A 21,330-nucleotide genomic window follows, 5' to 3' on the forward strand; every position below is an offset into this window, starting at 1 on the left:
CGGTCCGCTTCGACGTTTCCTTCCCTTGTATGGGCTCCAATTCTGGTAAATTTACGTTGTGTGTGAGCTGCTGACTGTTTAAAAAGGAACGCTGAGACTTTCAGAAGGGAAGGGAACCAAAAAGAAATACAGTCATCGCCGCAGGAAGCGCACGCGAGCAAGAGATGGGTCGACGACGCTAAGCCTCCCACACTGCTGCTGCCGCTCTCGTACGTATGTGTGTGTGGTTCTTTTGATGCTTCCCGTCGTTTCTTGATCGTCACCGCAGTCTCGGGTAGTTTTTTTTGTGTTTGCTTGATGCTACGGCATTTACGTGGATTTGCGGAACAAGTCCTGCTACGGTTTGAGTGACATGAGTGGCAACTAGCCAACGATGACACTGGTCGATTATCGATAGACCTCTCTTTCAACAGAGAGAGACTTAAAGTTTGTGTTCAAATGTTTTCGCCACGGATATTGTGGGACGTATGGATACGATCGACAGGTGAGGAACAACTTATTTACGGGCTTTCTTGGTCATGTCGGACGCGAGTGAAGTGCTGCAGTCGGATTGTTTTTTTTTTTTTGTTTTTGTTTTTCGTGATAGAATGGCATCTTGTTCGTCATTATCCATGTGCAGATGCGTCGACATTTGTAAATATGCGTGGTAATATTCTAGTTTTCACTGGAAGGTAAATAACAAGTTTGTGTGATTATACAAAGTGTGCTGTTTGTGCTTATGTGTTTATTTATACTAATGTTATCTTATTGCCTTTACTGCTTTAATACTAGAATCTTAACTGTATTAAGGTGGTATTATTGTATACAAAATAAGATATTTTGTTCTAAGGCAGCTCGAGCCCATAGGGCTCAGCGTGCAGGCATTGCTTTCTTTGCTTTAGCTCACTTCTCTTCAGCACCTTTCTTTTGCGGCAGATTTTTCACGTACCGGGGTCCCTCTCGAAAGAAAGCTTACCGAGAGAGACCTAGGTAATCAATACTTCGACACAGCAGTCTTTCAGTTAAAGAAAAATTTCTGTAGTAATCTTTGATTTAAAGGAGAACGGAATGTTGATGAACATGCGGCGGTACTTAGTGTCATTTTAGGGAGCACCATATCTGCAGCGACGTGGGGATGGCAACACCCGACCTCACGCGACCACAGTGACCGGAAGGCACGGACCAAATATTAGTTTTCGCATGGTCGTTATTTTCAGGAGTGAGTGCTTCAGCTCACAAAGTAACTCCTGCTGCACAAAAACGCGGTTTCGTTTCACGCATGGCTGGTACCTGGCATGCTAGCGTCGAAGCGTCCGCACACACCCGCATCTATCGTTAAAAATATCTAAAAAAAAAAGAAAAGACGGGAGACGAGATTTTTGAGAAGACGAGAGCACGAAACGTGAGACAGCAGGAAAACCATGCAACAGTGGATGGACGATTAATGCAGAGTACTTTGCGTCAAGCGGACTGCTTGCAGCACATAACATGCGCATGCTCAATCAAGGTACTCAGTTTAGTTTCAGTTTTGAAAGACGACTGCAACTGGTTTTTTGGCACAGGCTTGGCGCAGATGACCCATATTTTGGCACAATGTAGCAAGATGTAGCAGGGTTAGCCCCTTGGCACAGTTTGGCGCAATTTGCGCAGAAATGACATCACTGCAAGGTGGAGTGAAGCGAGCAGAGATATGTTAAACTTTACGACGTTACGAAAGAATGTGGCAAGGGACGAATCGGGGTTACCTACTGCAGTGGCAAACATATCAATTTTGCCTTTCTTTTATTTAACGGGGGACTTTCTTCACAAATGCTGAGGAATCGGTAAGTTATCTCCAGAGCAAAACAGACCGAGAAGTGCTGAATAGGTCAATGAGTAGAAATGCGCATGAGCACCCACCGACTCCAAACAAATGAACAGAAAACACAGAACCATTTTACCATAACTTGGCAAATAGGCAAAAACACTGTCCCCAGCGAGCCAATTGGAAAGTGGGAGTAGGGTATGTGACAATGCATCAATTGTGTGCACTTTTTGTGAGACGTGCTTGAGCAGAACAGTCATGTGCTTTGCTCCATCACTCTGATTAGCTTGCGGGGGCCGTACCATTCACTTTTTGCTAGGCTATGCTGAAATAAAGTGTGGATATACCAGGTGTTTTGGCAAACATCTGCAAAATTTTACGGCAAAAAATGCTCATCATACAGAAAAACAACTGGTGCTGTATTAGTCATTGCCGAGAAGCAAATATGATGAAGTTCATTACATTTTGGATAACTAGGTTTTTAATTGGACCTGTATAATAAAACATAAATCTGTAGACTTTAATAAGACAAGCGCATGGGATGTGTAGAGGTGCGCAAAAAAATACCGCTTGTGCTACAGCTGTGCAGGACTGGCACAGCAAAAATGTAGATAATATGACGCAGCAAAGCCGCGAGGGCATATAGAGGTTTAATTAATTTTCGAGACTCTCTAAAGTAAAGCGTACACTTTAAACCTTTTGAAAATTAACAGACATACAGAGGGTTGTAAAGTATCTAGGTACAAGTAACTGGAAATCAGTATTCAGGTACTTTTCTTGTACCTCAGGTACAAACCTAGGTACTTTCATTGCTCGGTATCTGTATCTTAAGTACATTGTCCCGTAACTTGTAACTAAGTAAAGTTACTTTGTACAGGTACTTTTCTATTCACTTCGTCAAAATGGTAAAAACTATAAATTTCGAAGTATTAACACACTACCATGTGCCGTGGTTAATGTACGACCCGAGAGGCACTGACTTGATCGAACGAAGTTTTAGCGAACAAAGCCCCGCCCATGATGTTCCATCGAACGACACTTTAGCGAATGGAGGTGTTCATTTGAGCGAACTGTGAATTAGCGATGCCGTTCTAGCGACACCAATTTATCGAATCGCTTCCGAACACCGTTTAGGAAAAATAGCAACCTGCGTCCGTCATCTCGAACCGAAATCGACTTCATTGCGCGTTTGAAGCTCCTCAGCTATACAAGGGAGGAGATAACTTGAATGATGTGCGCAGTTTCTGTTGCCTGAACCTTGTCATTCTCTTCTGTCATAAGAACAATATAAATTATAATTGAAAATTAATTATAATTACAATCCTAAACAATGTAACATCACCCCCGTATATAATAGTTTCCACTCAATAAATCGGACTCAAATTTTGCAGTTATCAAAACGGAAAAAGTTCCAAAAGAAAAAAAAAAAGAAAAGGCATGTTTTTCTTCCTACTGGCAAAAAAAGAAAAAGAAAAAAAAAATCAACAACAACAACGAGGAAGCTTGAAGCTTTTTGCTCGTTGTCGCGAAGGTTAGGTGCATATGCACTCGCTTCATGCGTTTCTTCATGCGGCCGACGTCTTCTGGGTCCGTCGATGTCAGCACCGGCTCTGAGGGCAGGAACGTCAACGAGCGAGTTTCAACTGTTCCAGCGTGACATGGTAAACAGTGAAAGCTGTGGCCTTGGTGAACCAATTGGACCGTAGGGATAAGGCACATGAGAACTCAACACCGATGTGGACAACGCATTGACACCAATAAAGCACATTTATCGAACTTGTTTTTGTGTGTATTCTTAGTATAAAAAGCTTTACTTCCATTGTATTCTGACAAATTTGGGGAAAATAAATAAATAATCTTTTAAGTATCTGTACCTGTACCTAGGTACATTTTTAAGCAAATACCTATGTACGTACCTAGGTACCTTTTCGTATAAGTAACTGTAACTGTATCTTAGGTACATTTTTGAAGTAACTTTTACAACCCTGGATATACATACCAAGTCGTTTCCAAAGATGCCCATCAAGTTTGTAACTGGAACTACATACATTTATTTTTTCCAATTGAAAAGTTAGTTACGCAAAACTAATTAAACCTTAATAATTTGAATTGCTATTGCTGTGTGCGTAGAGGAGTTGACAATTGACGTGGCTGGTCATGAGGATGCGCAAAGGCAAGAACTTCGTCCTCTCCCAGGTTATAAATGTGGATAAAAACCCCATCAACTTCGACATGCCAAGAGGTATAACGGTGGAGCACAAGGGCGGTCAGGGACCACACGCTTCAGAACCACGAGGATGAAGATGCGTTATGGGTGGAACCAGCTGAACATTTAAGGAAGGAGACACAGAAAAGACAACCATTCGCTGGACTACCAACTCTTTTAATAGATTGTCCTCCTCTTCTACTAAATCTGATGCGTATATATTTTTTTTTTTTCTTCTATTTCTATTTTTACTTAGCAGAGAGGGCGCCCTTCAAAAAGAGCTTTTTTTGCGGCTGTAGGGTTATTGAAGCGGAGCTCACGCAGTTTTCTTTTTTGTTGCTTATAGCCAAGGCCTCCAACATATCCCTTGCAAGCTGGTCTTTATGGTGCCCTATGATGCTGGCTTGCTCAAGCTTTGGTTTGCACTTGCAAGTTCCACAATGGGCAGCGAGGTGCCCTGGTCCCGAGAGATTTTTAACGTTGGCCGCATGTTCACGTGGACGGTCATTTATGCGTCTCCCCGTCTGTCCAATATAACATTGTCCACATGTTAACGGTATGCTATAAACGACTCCTTTTTGGCACGGAAAGTATTTTGTCTTGTGTCGGGTGTCACACCTGTCTTTCATGTCCGTTTGTGTCTGATTAATCATGCGGCATAGGGAATAAGCCTTATTGGGGGCCGAGCACACAACTTGACCATTTTGCCGGTTTGCTATTTTTTTTCAATTTGTAGGTGACACCATGAATGTACGGGATTACTGTGAAGGACTTCTTTGTTTTTCTCGCTTGGTCTTCACTTTGGGCATTGTTCCTCTTGACACTGCGGCATATTTTTTCACATATGGAGGCCAATAAGGTTTTTGGATATCTGGCATTGTGAAGTCGTGAAATTTGTGCATCAAAGCTTTGTTGGACTTGATGGGGGCAGGTCTTTTTTAGGCTTGCGGAGAGGGCTGCGATGGCCACTCCTTGCTTAACATTTTTTGAGTGTTCAGAATCATAAGGAAGAAACCCTTTTCCTGATCGTGCTTGGTATTGCCAACAGACATGCCCTGCTTGGAATTTCAATGCCAAATCAAGAAACCGAATTGATTTATTCACTGGAATTTCGTGGGTGAAAGTGAGGCCCATGCAGCTTTTTTCGAATTGTGTCAAGGTGGTTTTAAGGCATCCATCGGCTTGTTCGTCGACTTCTGTGGTGCACAAAATAAGAAAATATCTACATACCTAAAAATAACCCCTATGCGTGCATCTTGTATGGCTTCCTGGATGGCTATTCCACACCTCGCAAGAAAGATTTCGCATAGATGCGGGGCTACTTGAGAGCCAATGCAAATCCCACTCTTTTGAACATACTGGTGATCTTGTTGGGCCACAACCGTCGCTGACAGGTAGAATAGATTTCCAAAAAGGTGCTTAAGCTCATTCCTGCGGCATTTTGAGATTTGGTGAGCCCTTTGTCTTCGATAATTGTTTGGAGGACATGCATGAGGCTTGCGTGCAAGATGGAGTAGTACATGTCCTCCACATCAATAGAAAACCAGAAGCGATGAGGTGCCCTTGATCTTGAAGGAAGGATATGACATGTTCCGAGTTTGGTATTCGGAAAGGGTCCTCAATCTGTACGTTGGAGATTTGTTGCGCTAAAAACTTCGACACGCATGCCTGCCATGTGGTTCTTTCTAAAACGATTGCCCGGAAGGGAACTCCTTCTTTATGAGTTTTGGCCGAAAAAAAAAAAAACACTGAGAGTAGGTCATTTTTTGCGGCTTCGATTTTGGTACTAAAACTTGGTTGTTGAGCTTCGTCTAGCAATTTTAGGACGGCTAGTTTTGCTGCTTTGGATTGTTTTTTGTCAACAGGGATGAAATTCCTGGTCATTGCTTGGTGAACTTTTTCTCCATATGTATCGGATGCTAGAACCACGAATCCTCCGTGCTTGTCTGAGACGTAGTTTTAATCGTTGGCTCCGCAGCTCTTGTATGATCGGTCCAAAGCTCACTTTCGCCTGGGCATGGTGGTTTAGGCAAGCAAAGACTTGGATTCCCTCATCAATGATTTGTGGTCCTCGGTCTTGTGGGGCTTTTGCGGCTATTTGGCGTATGAGGGTTAACTTGTCTAACGCCTCAAGCTTAGGTGATATGGCATATTTGGGTCCTTTTTCAAGCATCTGTTTTGCTCTGTCTGATATAGGAACATTTCCTATTACCTGCAGCGGAGTTCTTTTCACAGTTCTCATACCTTGTCGTCGTAGTTCCAGATGATGACTCCAAATTGGGAGATACTCCTTAATCCAGAGGCATCCTGTTGTGTTTTTGTTCATGGTTATATGATTGGAGAACTCGTTGTGGGTGGAACACCGGACTCGAAGAAAGTCGATCAGGAGGCGTACTTGACGCCATTTCTCGGAACGAAGGATCTTAGACACTCGTTGTGCGTGTCCTTGTGATGGTTTCACTGCCCCGAAGAAAGACTGCACTTCATCCAGAATCACCTTCTTTTGTATGCTTCTGGAAAGCAACCGTGCTCGGCAAATTGAATGGGCAATCAGTAGGCTTAGGGCATACGTGTTGAGGAGGTTGAAATTAATGAAGATGCGGCCAGTGACATCGACGAGCTTTCCAATTCAGGGTAAAGGGAAAGCAGAAAAATAATAAACTCAATGTATGAATCGAGGCCGAGAGCATACTTGCCTTTTTACCGTAAAGTTGAGTCTCTTTCAGAAGCAAACACTTCGGTTGTTAAGTTATTTGTTAACGAGCTCTTGGTCCTTTCGTTATTTCAGTGCTGCATTCCTTCACCAATTTGTGAACCCATTTTAGCAATCCAATATATTTCGCTTGAAATAGTGCCCCATGCAATGAACCCAAATTTGCATTGATTCTTCAGAATAAAAAAAAATGTGTGTTTGATGTGCAAGTAAACACGGTAGAATGTGGTCTATAACGGGATGAAAATGATGAGGTGTCTCTTTAGGAGACCCGGCCTCCAGTAAACACTCATTTCACTCCTTTGTGCTTCGGCTACAGACGCACGCTTGAAGTTCACGAGGCGCAGGCGCATTACCGAAGGTAGGAATGGGGGTGGCACAACTGAGTGACCTCCCTGCCACCATCATACCGTCAGGGACTATAGTGTGACAACTCCTTCGTACCATTACCCAATCTTTTAACTCCAGCTACTCAGGCTTACAGGAATAACCGGCGGATATGATTCAGCACCCTTTGATGGCGTAAAGTACTTCAACGATTCCAGCGTCACTCTGAGGGTATAACAGTACATGCGACATTGCTGGAGGCGTTACAGCCGTGCACGGCACGAAGACTGAGTAAAATGTACCGCCACCATTTACGAACAAGACAACCCACGCCGAGGTATGGTCTTCTCTCTAGCGGCCTCGTCATCCAGAAAATTCTGTACCCATAGGACAGAGGGACTTCTGCGACAGGGGAAAAATGAAATATGTCGATGATCGCAGATTGTTTTTCCTTGACAAATTCCGCCAGTAAGAGTCTCTACTAGGATTCTAGGGGCGCCGTGCGTAATTATCCCGAAAAATTTTCCAAGGTAAGCTCTTATCATCTTATCAGGGTCGGTGTCCGTCACTCTCACCCATGAAAGCACGCCTTTATCGACCGACCTTTAGCACCGCGAGTACGTGAAGCAAAGTGGACGGGGCCAAAACCCTGTCTGCCCTCACTTATCAACGCGAGCACCGCGCATGTATCGGCGTAACGTACGGCACGCTCCACTTTCGAGTTGAGGACGCGCTGCCGGAGTTTAACGAACATATTTGTTCGCCAGATCGGGGAAAAAAACACATGTACTTTGAGGTCGCCGCCTGTACACTTCGTAGTCGAAGGTGCACTTAATGCCTCCGGTTTCAAGGAAACGGCCCTTCAAAAAATAACAACTAGCCAATGAAAAGAAAGAAAAAGAAAAAAAAAAGAACTAATCTGATGATAAGGCGTGCATTTTTAATGACCAGACTCCTAAACACGATCTCTAACTTCGTAGAAAAAGGTGCGTGTTTGTGTATGGAAAGGGGGGGGGGGGGGGGGGGGGGGGGGGGGGGGGGGGGGGGGGGGGGGGGGGGTCATCTTGTCTAACCGAGCCATTGGACCATGGCAACAGCGCAACAGTATATGAATGGAGAAATTAATCGAGCCGGCTGGCAAAACTCTGCTTTCATTCAATCAGTGCGTCCGTCCGTGATAAAAAAAGTGAGATCGCATGTGATGTCCGAAGCGACAGGCGTAAGGATAGCCGAAGAGATTTCCGCATAGTTGTGTAACCGGTGTCGCTTTTCTCTTGTGAGGTTTGTGCGTCTCGGAGAAGGTGCAAATGGAAGTACCCATAACAGATCGCGAAATGGGCTCACCTTGGTTATCCTTGCAGGCATGTTTCGTGGGACGAGGCAACAGTGGCGGGCACCTAACACGCAGGAGAAAGGAACGGTGCGATTGTCCAAACGTCACAGGCGGAAAACAACCTCGTGTGCCAAGGGACTGACGCGCACAAGTGCACGGCACAAGGACAACTCACTCAGCGGGCCTCTGCCTGTGTAGCGGGCGGCGACGGCAGCGTCGACGACGGCGACGATGACGCGCCGGACGCGCGTCGAATAATGGCTGTGTTCCAAAATTTATTTGATCTTACTCCAGGGTACAGATTTTGTACCTTCGCGTTCGGAAACCTACCCACAACCCGCGTTTTCCTATTTGTGTTGTCACGTGACACGACCTGTCCGACCCGCCGGAGTAACTCGAATCTCTTCAGGCTCACCTAGACCTGTGTGCGCCGGTAAAAAAGCGGCAGCGGCGGCGCGCCGGTGTTTGTACCTCCAGAGCCGTTTGTGTACCTCCGGCGGCGGCGTGTGGACGGCGAGGGGGTCAACAGATCGGCGGCGGCGTGGCGCGGAAGGAGGAGGAGGAGGGAGAGGGGTAAATTAGAGAGTGAGGGTGAGCGAGGGTGAGTCGAATTTAGAAAATAAAATGCAAAAAACTGTGGAAAGGGGCGCGCTTTTTTCCTGGAGAGCAACATCGCCTCCGCTGTGAAGACTTCGTCCGTTCGAAGAATCAGGTACTCCAACGTCTTGTTCACTCCCTTTTGTAAAGCGTGTTTCACATGCAGCGGTTTTGGCCCTAGAGCGACGCGATTTCTGCCGTCGCGGCGCTCTGGCCAGCACCAGCGGTTGAGTGGCACGAGCGCCGCGACGGCAGAAATCGCCCCGCTCTATGGGCCAAAATCGCTGCATGTGAAAAGGCCGCTGTACAAACGGGACGTTCTGCAGGGAAGAACCTTCTCTCCCGAAGCTGGAGACGGGGAGGGAAAGGGCCATCGTTAGGTGGAAAGGGCGTCTAGAGAATGGGATTAGCCTCGGGGCGAGCCATCCTCTCGAGAGGGAGTGGGGACGGAACAAAGCTGCCGTGGGTGGGAGCCTTCATGTGCGCTTTGCTGGGGGTTCCGGCTACCAGGTGGAAGATAAGCTTGTCAAACGGCGACCTCGGATGCGAGGACGGGCACGTCAGAGAATTTGAAAATAGCTGCTTGATTAGCCGGAGGACCCAGTGCGGTCTACCGGCTCTAGAAGGTGACTCAGATGAAGAAACTCGTTTTGCTCCAAAACTCTAAAAGCATTCTGGAACGTGAACTCTTGACACAAATAAAAATAACACATGCATGAAAAACTACGAAGGCACCTAAGCTTTCTCCTATGATGTGAAAATGCGTGAGCATTACAGGCAGAGTTATGTTGGCGCAACTTACAATAAAGAAAGAAAAAAAAAGGTTATGTTGGCGCAACTAGGCGCAACGAATAGCGCGCTAGTTTCACGATCAAGAGGGCCTAGCTTCGAAACCGGGCAGGGGATGGTTTTTTTCTCGTGTTCTTTTTTTATTTCGCTTATTTTTTTTTTGTTGGGTCACGTGACAATAAAAATCACAGGAACAGAAATTTTTTTGGCCACGTCACCAGAGATTTTTTTTCTTATTTCTCCTATTCTTCTGTCTTTTTTTCCCCCTTTTTTTCGGTTTACGCTCCCTTTTGCAAAACTCTTGTCAGCCAAATAATTTTATTTATGGAAGGGAATTCTGCCGTACGTATCTTATGTTACTATTACCAACCCTGGCTTGCATACGCATAGATAATTTCGTCCGGCAACCAGTTTGGGAATGACGAGGCCAAATTTGTGTTATAATTTTTTTGAGGTATAAGCATAATTTCGGCCTCGTTATCCGTCGGTCTCTAAGATTGGCTCGTCAAGTATCTTTTCGGAAAGAGTAGACGACTGGCATTTTTACAGTGCACGTGTGTCGGCCAAAGTGAACATTGCTGAAGCGCCTCCAGTGTGATTTTGGCCGTAAATAACTGGAGGCCCCGGGCAAACCCACCCTATGTAGAAAAGTATCTACCTTTCTGGTTTCATAGAGAGCTATCAAAGGGACGAATCCCAGCCGAGTCAAACTACCGGCTTGCAAACGCAATCGTGTTGGCAATAGCTCTAAGGAGTTTGTATGACTCTCTCTGGCGGTGTGCAGAGGGTAAAGGTACGGAGGTAATATATGCTTTCGCCTAGTCACCTCGCAAACGGTTGGGTATTGGCTACAGAGATCCATTTCGCTTTGTTTTATCACCGGGATTATAGCTTGATTTCTGTGTTCCTAATTTCACAGACAGAACGAAATCACTTTTCTCGTGTGGCGTCACGGCGGTGAGACAGAAATCAATCGGTGTACTGGAATTCGACGTGCGATCACGGCTGTGCAACGTCAACAATGCATAGACTGCAGTTACTTGTACACGTATTGCATCGTGAGGGTACGACTATGACTGGGTAAACAGGAATAGGGAGAATGGGTGCGTGTGATTTGTAGAAGTTCGAATCAACAAATCAAGCTTCAACGAATGCGATAGTATTGCATTCACTCAACCAGCTATATGAGTTTTCAGACGGTATATACCTTCCAAGTATGCGATTCGTGTTCTGCCAGTGGTATTTCAGCTAAATTAAAAAAAAAAAAAAAAAAAAAAAAATCCACGTTGAAAAAAAAAAAAAAAAAAGTTTACGGTGACTCGAGCGGCTTCCGCGCAGAATCATGTTTCACGTAAGTGTAATCTTGGGGTCGATGCACGACGAGGGGTCTTCAATCATAAAAATAGTTTGATTACGATTATTGGCAACGCTAAAAATTTGAAAGTCAAGCAGTGAAGACAACGGTGTTCTTATAAATATTATATACATTTTATTTTACACTGTTTGAATACGCTGCCGTCGTTATGTTCTTGAATTATTGGCTAGCTTGTGGCGGACAGGGAAGTCTTGCAGGACCATATGATAGGACCTACACTAAACCTGCCGTCCTGCGAAAAATGTTAGTCCAGTGCATACAAGCTTGTTCAAGGCGGACGGAGCGTTGCGCATCCGGCAAAGCGCATTCGGTCGCTGCCCGCGGCGTTTTTCTTTTTTTTTTTTTTTTTTTCGAGCAGCGAAATAATTTTTGGTCAAGCAGCAGGCCCCCTCTTCGGCGGGTTAGGCCGGATTAACGGAGGCGTCTCCTAATCCATTCTCCGTGTTGTTCCCTCGGGGAAGGGCGGTAAACAGGGGGGGGGGGGGGGGGGGGGGGGGGGCGGTGAAGGAAGGAAAGAAGGGCAGGGGAGGAGGAAACGCAGAAAAAGTGGAAAGCGCGAACTGTACGGCGGCCTTTAAAGGCGGGCACTAAAAATTTTCTTCAGCGTGGCAGAAGATTCCCCCTCTTTTATTTTTTTCCTCCTCCCCTTTCCTCCTCCATTTTCCTCCTCGCTTTTTTCGGCCTTCTCGCACGAGTGCTAATGGGCTTACCGGCCTCCCGACAAAATCTCCGTAACCCTTCAAGGTTCTCTGCTTCAATCCCAAACACCAGGGATTAGTTTGGCAGGCTGGATATGAGCTCAGAAGGGTTCGGGCTGGCTCGCTTTTCTTCTTTTTTTTTTTTGTTTGTTTTGTTTTGCTCTTTTTCTGCAGTTCTAAAAAACACTCAGATAGTCAACACCGACTTGCCCAACAACAAGTTCTTTTACATTCAGATACTTCCGCATGCGGCCACACACGCTACAACACCGCATATTTATTTCGAGTGAACGGAACTTGAACATCACAGCAGAAAGAAAAAAGATGGGTATTTTTATCCGAACTTTGAGCTCTACCCAGAGAATTGAAAATTTGTCGTTCTAACAACGGCACACTGAAGAGTGATTGTATCATTATTGTGTTTTCTTGTTTTTTTGTTTTTTGTACAAACTAATAATCATGAGTAATTACAAGTCAAAGATATTGCAGTCAGAGGGACACAGTCTGACCATTTCTGGGGCATAATATATAGGTTCGTACTACAGGTGTTTTTTAGAGTGACGGCCGCCTCGTTGAAGCTACTAAGAAGAGTAAAAACAAACTTCCATAAAAACTGAAACAATTTATTGTATATTTCATCTATCTTCAGCCTTTGAAAAAAATTTCTTCGTGGCCAAACGTGCATTTAGTTTCTGTCAACAAATGTAACTGAAAACTTGACACCCGACAAATATTTTGCGTATCAGCAAAGAGAACGGGAAACACGGAGATTGAACCGCAAAATCACAATTTTCTTCGCGTAAAATAGTGCAGCTAGCAATAGTAGCATATTATGCCATTTATTAAAAGACAGCAGGTATTACGAAGTTTTCATTCTCTTCTGTTCGCATTTGCTCGCTGATGAAGAAATGGAATGCCCAGATAGCCTCTGCAGCCCTTACATAATTGTTTGGGGCTTTGTCAGGGTGGGCGAAGGCCATCTCCAAAAAAAAACCCAGGAGTTCGGAAGGTGTGCTACCGCCAGTTTTGGGGCTGCTTGGCAAATTTAGGCGTCTGGCGTTCCCCGCCTACTTAGAAAAGAAGCGGAACAGCGGTCAGCTCAACGTCGTCACCAAGCTGGAAATCATGCCGAATTGTGTCCTTGAACACGTGCGAGATCTTTACCCGAACCCAGCCGGGATTCGCCACAATTCATTTACGAAAAAAAACTATAAAAAGGGGTAGGCTTAAACGATTTGGCAGTTTTTGAATATAGTCATGCGGACTTACTGTCCACAAGTACGGAAAGAAATGCAGTAGAAATGCAGAGCTCTATTGTGTTCTTTATGTCCATACTTGTCTTTCGCGCTGTACGCCAATTAAAATGAATTCTGTAATATCTGTAGATTATGCCTGGTTATGTTCTCTTTAAAAGAAAAGTAATCAATCAAGTTCGGTATCGTGCCACAATTTGTGCATATACAATTTTATGTGGAATTCAAAGTCAAAACAGTACTTCCGCGGGAAATAATGCATCCGTCGCTCTTCGTCTTCCTGAAGTTATGAACTACCGATCTCGGCTACAGGACTTTTGGTACACAAAATATCACGCTCAGTAGAAAATTCGCCTTTTCTACCAAAAGTACTGGAAATTATTTATTTTTCAAACAGGTCGGGTGGTGATGCGTGTTTGAGTGTAGGACCGTTGACTGGGCACTGGTTTGCGCCAAGAGTGCAGTGCTTCCCTTCATGCTGCCCGCGACGAGTGTTGAAATTTGAATATAGTAGAAATAAAATCAACTGACACCCTTAGAATTATTTTAAACTTGCGCTTTCTTCAGGCATTAAGATTTTGATCGTACCTTTTATTCATTGTCGTCTTCGATGAGGGAACAACTTGCCGAGGAGGCCGCGCTGTCCGCGTACGCGGCTTGACAGATAAGGTCGTGAATGCTTTTCACGAATCTTTAAAGACCAAGCATAAAAATGAAAGACGCAGCCATTTTACGCCAATGAAACCAACTTTATGTTTTGGGCAGACGTCTTGCGAGAGTTGCAGTATTTTAATTATGCCTACTAAATTAAATGTTTATGACTAAGTACCAAACTTTTTTAGATGTATTAAAAACCAAAATGTCATTTGGAAAGTTCTAGAGCTGCTTGAGAAACACCCGATTAGCTGTTTGCAGCGTGATACGGCTCGCGTGGCTTCCTTCTGACTAGTAATAAAGCTTATGAAACATGACAAAATACCCCGTGATAAAGCACCCGCCCTATCATAAACTCAATTTCGAATGTCCCGGTATTTGTTTTCATAGGCCGGAAAAAGAAAGAGATGCATGCTTTATTTATATCAGAAAAGAACTGCCCTCTGTTTTATATACAACGTTTATTGTTTTGTTTTTTTCACCAACTAGATATTACAAAAAACGTGGAAATTAACGTTTTGTCGATGTGAGCTATGCGGCCAGGCGAAGATTGGGTTCAAGAAAGAACGCAACAAAAACCGGCTGATTACCTAACATTTGTTAATTAACTTTTTGATTATAAAAGAAAACGGGATAGTTGATTTATAAAGTTGTTGGGCGTAATCGAAAGCCACCAAATTGTGCAGTGAAAATTAGCGCCATCGCGGTTTGTGTAGGTAAGTTATACGGCCAGGCGAGGATAGGGTTCAATAACGCACGCAACTAAAATCGACCGATTGCCTAAAATTCGCTAATTAACCTTTTAATTAGAAAAGAAAACGGCATCTTGTATTTAGAAAGTTGTTGGCCATAATCGTAAGCCACCAAACCGTCCATTCTTAAAAAGATGTAACGCGCGTACACAATTATACGGCGTCCTCCTAATTTGGGCGCGAAAATATAGTTCTGATTTCATGTGGGCTCCATCTCCGCGTGGCACAGCCTAACGCCATGAAGCCAAAGCGACAAATCATGCGCATCGCTGTGACGACGCCACTGTAGAAGGGGCGAGGAGTGCGGTGGCCGAAAAGATTGCGGTAACACGATCCGCGTCCAAATTAGGCTTTTTAGGACGCCGTGAGCCACTTCACGTCCACTACATCTCTTTAAAAATGAATGATTTGGTGTTTTTGATGACTACAGATAAGGCACAAACCGAAATTGCGTAACTCTGACGTCTTTTTTAGAAAAATGTCTAGTCGTTAAAAAAAATATCGCCCTGTATAAGCACGATTGTAAGGCAGTTCTTTATGTCCGGTGACATCATTACGGCATGGAAGGAGACGTTGACCACAGATCATACTCTGTGTATGATCTGCGGTCACTGTTTTTTTTTTTTTTTTTTTTGTACGAGAATGAGCAAACATTTGGTACCAAATAAAATAGATTTAGAATTCACCAAATTCGGCTTGTTTACTTGATTCAAATTGATATTTGATTTGATTACACTTATTTTGTACCCGCACACGCCTACTTTATTCCCTAATGAGTTACAAATGGTAATTACATTGTTTTTTTTGTTTTTTTTTTGTCGTGTGAGGTCATCACAATTTATTATTAACAATCGGAGCTATGCGGTTACGCAGAGGAGGCGCATTTGTAGATATTCAAAATTGTTCTGAATACACAAACAACTTCAAACGTCTTGCTGTTTGGGTCGTTTCCTACACGCAGGACCAATAATAAAGCCAAAACCTTATAGAGGAGACTATCTCTATCAACTCAACGCACGAACACGATGTGAAGCGTGTCTGCGTACGTTGGAAAAAAGATACCGGCGAGCAAACCATAGCGTCGAATGTCCATGTATCAAAATGTCCGTGCACCGAAATATCCGCGCACCGAAAAGTCCCACACCGAAAAGTCTTTGCAGTAAAAAGTCCGTACACTGAAATGTCTGTGCACCAAAAAGTCCGCACCGAAATGCCCTACAGCAAAACGTTCTACACCGAAAAGTACTAGACCCACTACGGATGGGATCCTCCGTCACCTCTGCCGGTTTACGAACCATGATGATTCAGAACCACTGGTCTACGGAGCGCCATCCCTGATATACAGAAAACGCCGCTCGTACTTCTCGTTGTCGCCATGAATCCGCCTAAACAACGAAAGATGCCAAATCCGATATTTATATTAAAATTGATGCTTCAATGACTACTTCTTTGAGCAGAACAAGGCATTTGTGCTCTCACAACAGCAAAGAATCGTCTTCCAAACCAATGCTAAAAAAGAGCCAATGCAACTCGTCGGGAAGAGCAAGTTCCAAGCTCGCTCAAAACAGCTACTCGGTCAGCTCCTTGTCGCAGGTGTGCCGGCTGGCTTCTGGATAATCTTTTCAAATCATTGAAGCTTTCATTTCCTCCACCCCAAACTTGTAAAAAAAAAAAAAAAAAATCGGAAAATGGCGAGGAGGAAACGAGAGGCGATTTTTTCCTTTCACAGTGGCGAGAAGGAAAGTGAGGGTCGGGTTCCTTCTCTCTGCTTGCGGGCCGGCATTTAAAGGGGCAGTCAAGTGGTTTTTGAGTTCGTGTTTTAATAATGACAGCTGAATTTAGACGCCTTAAGTATCCCTAAAAACCAAAAAGTATAGTCATACGGTGATTATTTCTTTAATAAAAATGTAATTGAAGGCCGCCAAACCTCGGATCCATCCGAAAACGAAACCACTCTCATTGGTCGTCGCACGCTTATCAAAAGGATCTCGGGCCAATGGCGTTGGACGACGTTCCGTCGCGCAGTGATCCCGAGGTAGCCGCATCGGCCGAACCTCTTTGTCATTCGAGCTTCGATCATGGCGGTGTTCTCTACGCTCGAGGACCTGACGCCGTTAGAGGTTGAAGTTCTTTGGCGGACAGCCGACCTGGGGATGATTTCCTATGACGCCACTCCGACGTGCGATGTGGACGATAGCAGCGCTTCGGAGTCATGTTCGGGTTCCGAGGACGACGAAACGCAGACCTTTTCGGGCGTTCTTCGATTTGCGGTTGGGGCAAGTCGTAACCAAACCAACGTTTGACATCGCAGCGTTACCTCTGGTACGTGATGTCAAAGGATGTCGCCACGTTGACTTTCGCCTCGGGAGCACGGGGGGAACGCTGGTTCAGACATGTGCAACGAGCGCGTACCTACGACTGCGTCTGTTGCAACCGGAGCGACCGGAACGACCGCACTGCGCCGCGCGTACACGCACCTGTAACCACTACAACAAGCGCAGCGGGTCGTCAGCACGGCGACCGCTTCTGTACGCCGCCGTCAGCTGTGTCAGCGGCCCCTCTAAAAAAGGGGACGCACTGCTACTCAATGCCGTAGCAGAATATAGACAGACAGTTTTCTAGTCTAAAGCTTTATTATTTTTTCTTGATAGGCTTGCAGGGTACAGCGAATGAAAAAAATAAAATAAAAAGATGCAGCGCCGTCTTGGACGATCACGACTCTAATACACAACATTGCAATAATACAAATATCGCCACACGCCTTTTCTACGATTATAAAAGACAATGTAATCTTAGCAGCGATATAGCAACGTAGAAATATGATTTCGTGATCAGAAAGACGTTGCGAGCGTTCAGGATTGCTAACACTAATCACTTTTCTCCGGTGATGAAAACGCGTGAAAATTCGTATCCTTTATACGGTACGCGCCAGTAATACCTTGAACTTGAGCACACGCATGAAATGCGCCAAATCAGAAATCCGGGCGATGTTCGAGGACACAAATGCTTAGAAAGCACCACTGTAGTCCAAGTAAACAAACACGACGGCACGGGCGTTTCTGCTGTCTTGAGAGTGCCGCCACGACATCGCCGCACGAGTAGGTGGATGTTCCCTTCTAGTACGTGCTGGGTTATCATAGCGAAACACGACGAACATTCACAGTCAAGGATAGCGCTTTTACGCGGAACGATGAGCTTTCACCAGGCCGTCCATTCCGACGATCACCCGACGCCACGTTTGCGGATAGAAGGAGCCGGCCGGCCCGCGACCGGCACGACCGGCCTGCAACGCGCGGAGATACGTGCGCTTCCGCGCATCCCTGGGCAGGGTATCGGAACAAAACGAAAACCAAAAACGAAAAACGAAAAAAACGATATTTTTTGGCGGAACGGAAACGTAATCGAAACGTTATTTATTATTTTGTTCCGGAGTGGAACCGAAAAAATTTCTTATCGGTTTTCGGTTCAAGGGAAAATATCAGGTATTTCAGTAATTCGTTTCACGCAGCGAAGAGACAGCCGTTGGTTTGTACCATAATTAAAGAGAAGACAAGCAAGCCATCGCCCCCGCGTCTAAACTCCGGGCGAACAAGCATAGCAAAAACAAAGACAAAAAATACAACGAGAAACAAAAAACATGACGCAAGGCGCCATTGCTTCCCACCAATGAGAGCCCGGTGGCGCGACGCCTCCACACGCTCGCAATGCTCTCCTTGGCTCTTGCGCCCTCTCCCTCCATGCTTTCTTCGGACGACACAGACAGACAACAGATCACGGCAAGCGCGGGAAGTTTGTGACCCGGCGTTGTAGAAGTCCATCTTTTGTTTTTCTACGGTTACGGCAGTCTGAGACTTTGTTGCAAAAGTGTACTTCTTGATCCCTATGGGCCTTCAGGGCCTTCTCGGCGCTGAAATTTATTTTATCGGACCAGAGGTCTTGCCTTTCACCGAGCACACTTGATGACGTGCTGCTTCTGAGATCATGGTCGGTGCCTTGATCATGATCTCATTCTCAAGGCAATGAATATGATCTCAGAAGCAATGTCGTTTCCGCGGATTCCTCTAGAGCGCCTGAATTATCTATTTTGGTGTAAAAATAAACGTTACGTACCTTTTAAGTTTTGCTGCGATTTTTTTTTTTTTTCATAGAAAGAAACCGTTACGAACCGTTACGGAGCATTATTTTTTCGTTCCGGAGCGGAAACGGAACGGAACTTTTTTGTATGGAACGAAAATGAAAACGGAACGAAAAACATTTCGTTCCAACACCCTGTCCCTGGGGAACGGGAAATTCACCCCCCGCGGAGGAAGGCAAATAGAAAACGTAGTCCCTTGTTTGTGAAACGATAATTGCGCTATCGCGTATTCTAAACTAGAAATATTTTACGTCTTGTGAAATTATCATGCACAACATATTTAAATGAACTGAAAATTGTTTTTTTAGCGAAACTTTAAAAAGACCGCCAAAATTTTCAAACATACGATAATTTCATTGGTCCTCGCAAGCCTTCTAAAACTGAAGATACTCATTCACTGACACTTCCTTAACACCATCGCACCAAAAAGTAGCTTCTCCAAAAACCGCTTGAGTGTCCCTTTAATCAAATGTGCCGCCGGCCGCAGCCGCGGCGCAAGATCCTCCGCGAGACGAGCAGCGACGACAATGTCGACTTCGCCACGCGCTTCATTGTCACGCGCCCCATGCCTGAGAAGTCGACCGAACTGACCGAACACGTCCTTCGATTTTGAGAAGAAGAAATCGCACTCTCATTTGGCTGTCACTCCCAAGCTGTCACCGACAACGACAGGGTCCTAACCTCACGTTTGGCTTCACGGTACTTCGCTGAAAGGCAAATTCAGCATATCTTAACAGTATACCTCACTCTCCCGAAACAGTCGAACGCGCCAACGGAAAAATCCTTTCATGTCTGCAAAAGAACGTCGATGGCCACATTGACCATTGGGGCGACTATCTTCAGGGGGGCTATGTTGCACGTTTTGGACTCCCAGGAGACTAGGGAGAAGGAACTGACGTAAGTGTTACTGAACGAATCTTAGCAGCACCACGCAACGCGTCATCAGCGACTCCACCAAACAACGACCAAAGAGCGTTGTTGACGTCACTTCCTTCTCCCTAGTCTCCTGGGAGTCCAAAACATTCAACATAGCCCCCCAGGCATCCACCTTTCAAGTGAACCAGCAGCCGCACGCCGGACTCCAGACATCACCGTTCAAACTCCCGCTCAACTTTGTTCCACGTCGATCTGTGGACAATGAATTTTCCTCGCTTCCCGACGAGGTTGGCGTCGTCAACGCGAACTGCGACGCTACAAACGCGAACCTCGCTGACTACACCAATTCCGGGTTTACTCCGCAAGGCACACCGGGATCGCAGCCGACTAAAGCACGACAGGTCAAGTTTTTTTCACGAACAACCAAGCGGTCGACACCGATTTCCCCGCTACGCAACCTACTCGCCTTGCCACGACAGATCCTCCGCTTCACGCCGACGCTGCCCTCCACGATGGCTAGATGCTTGCGAGGACGCAAAGCTTTTGAGCTGGGGAGTGTCAACGGATATGCTGGCTGCGGAGACCCGTAAGGAGATCTCCTCCCCGCTTCGACCGGATGATCGGAGCCCGACCAGCCAGGCCAGTAGTCTCAAACTCGTGTGGGGGCCAGATAGCCCACACTGGAGAGGTCGAGGGCCAACGTAAGACTGGGGGGAGGGGGGGGGGGGGGGTGTTAGAGGTTTGTATTGAGAAGAGACCTCGTGTCCCATGCTTTTCGTAAACTCACAGTTTTGCCAACATCTTTAAACCTGATTCGATTTTTTACTACTTTGGGTTCTGCCCAGATGTGATAACAGAAATTAAAATTACACTGCCCCGCCAACGTGCTGGCATTTTTAATGGTACAAGAGAGCAAGTAACCTGGCAGCATGTCTGTAAAAATAAAATAATTTAATTTGACAGTTTTCGATTCCTCATAATTGTTATTATAGCACTCTGAACAAATACCCGTCTTTTAGTCGTGATATTGTTTTGAAGCCGAGAATCCCGAGCTCATAGCTTTATCTTTAGCACTTGCTCCTGCTAAGCAAGAGTTTGTGCAGCCGACATGCATCCTTCAACGAATAGCTCGAGGTTGCAGACTAGTAGCGGAATTGTTGTACATTACAAAAAGCTGGGAAGCAAGAAATGAAGCGAAACAAAGGGCAAATGAACGCAGAGAAGTATAAAGTATGGACACACGTTAAAAGAGCAGAGCCATACTTCTCGAGCGAAAATGAGTCGACGAGATGAGATCACTATGATAGATGTCATTTTTAGCGTTCGAGACATGAAAACCGGGACTCGCGGGCGGTTGCCTGTGGGCCGCTTCTCAGCGAGTCGCGGGCTGCGTGTTTGAGACCCCTGAGCTAGACTTTGACCACCGACGCTGGCATCCCAGCATGTGAATAAGAAAGGAGGAGCCCTAGAAACACGAGCAACAGGAGCAGAACGAAGACAAACGCGAATATAGACCTCTTGTATCTAATTATTTCTCAAAGTTTTCATTAAATCGTTTTACAGTCTTCAAAACCGTTCAATCTGTTCTAATTAACTTCTACATTGAAGAAAGGGTATAAAAACATAGGCCAGCTGGTGAAGAACTTAGTAACCGGAGACACGGAACGGTAAAGGAACGGACAAAATAACAAGTCTCAAACACAGCTTCTAGTTTATTTGAACAACGAACGCTCTTACATAAACGTCAAAACCCTAACCACACACACACAAAAAAAAAAAAAAAGAAGAGAAATACCTCTCCACTAGGTCACCGAGAGCAGCTGCGGACACTCAGACAGA

At 45.3% G+C, this 21,330-nt stretch overlaps 1 protein-coding gene across 2 annotated transcripts in view; it reads right to left on the reverse strand.

Annotated features, from left to right (window-relative positions):
* Positions 1-8,764, reverse strand: part of LOC8024050 (probable medium-chain specific acyl-CoA dehydrogenase, mitochondrial) — a 73,999-nt gene extending 65,235 nt beyond the window's left edge. Inside the window, exons 1-2 of one of the 2 annotated variants that reach the window (XM_040503432.2) lie at positions 8,538-8,764; positions 8,374-8,426 (exon numbers count right to left, since the gene is read on the reverse strand). In XM_040503432.2, coding sequence (XP_040359366.1) covers positions 8,374-8,394 — 21 coding nt within the window. In that variant the 5' untranslated portion in view covers positions 8,395-8,426; positions 8,538-8,764. The remainder of the gene's footprint in view (positions 1-8,373; positions 8,427-8,537) is intronic. The other variant, XM_029981438.4, reaches the window with a different exon arrangement.
* Positions 8,765-21,330: the final 12,566 nt, after the last annotated feature.

Source organism: Ixodes scapularis, unplaced genomic scaffold, assembly GCF_016920785.2.
Source record: "Ixodes scapularis isolate PalLabHiFi unplaced genomic scaffold, ASM1692078v2 PGA_scaffold3__209_contigs__length_174095766, whole genome shotgun sequence".
Taxonomy (NCBI): domain Eukaryota; kingdom Metazoa; phylum Arthropoda; class Arachnida; order Ixodida; family Ixodidae; genus Ixodes; species Ixodes scapularis.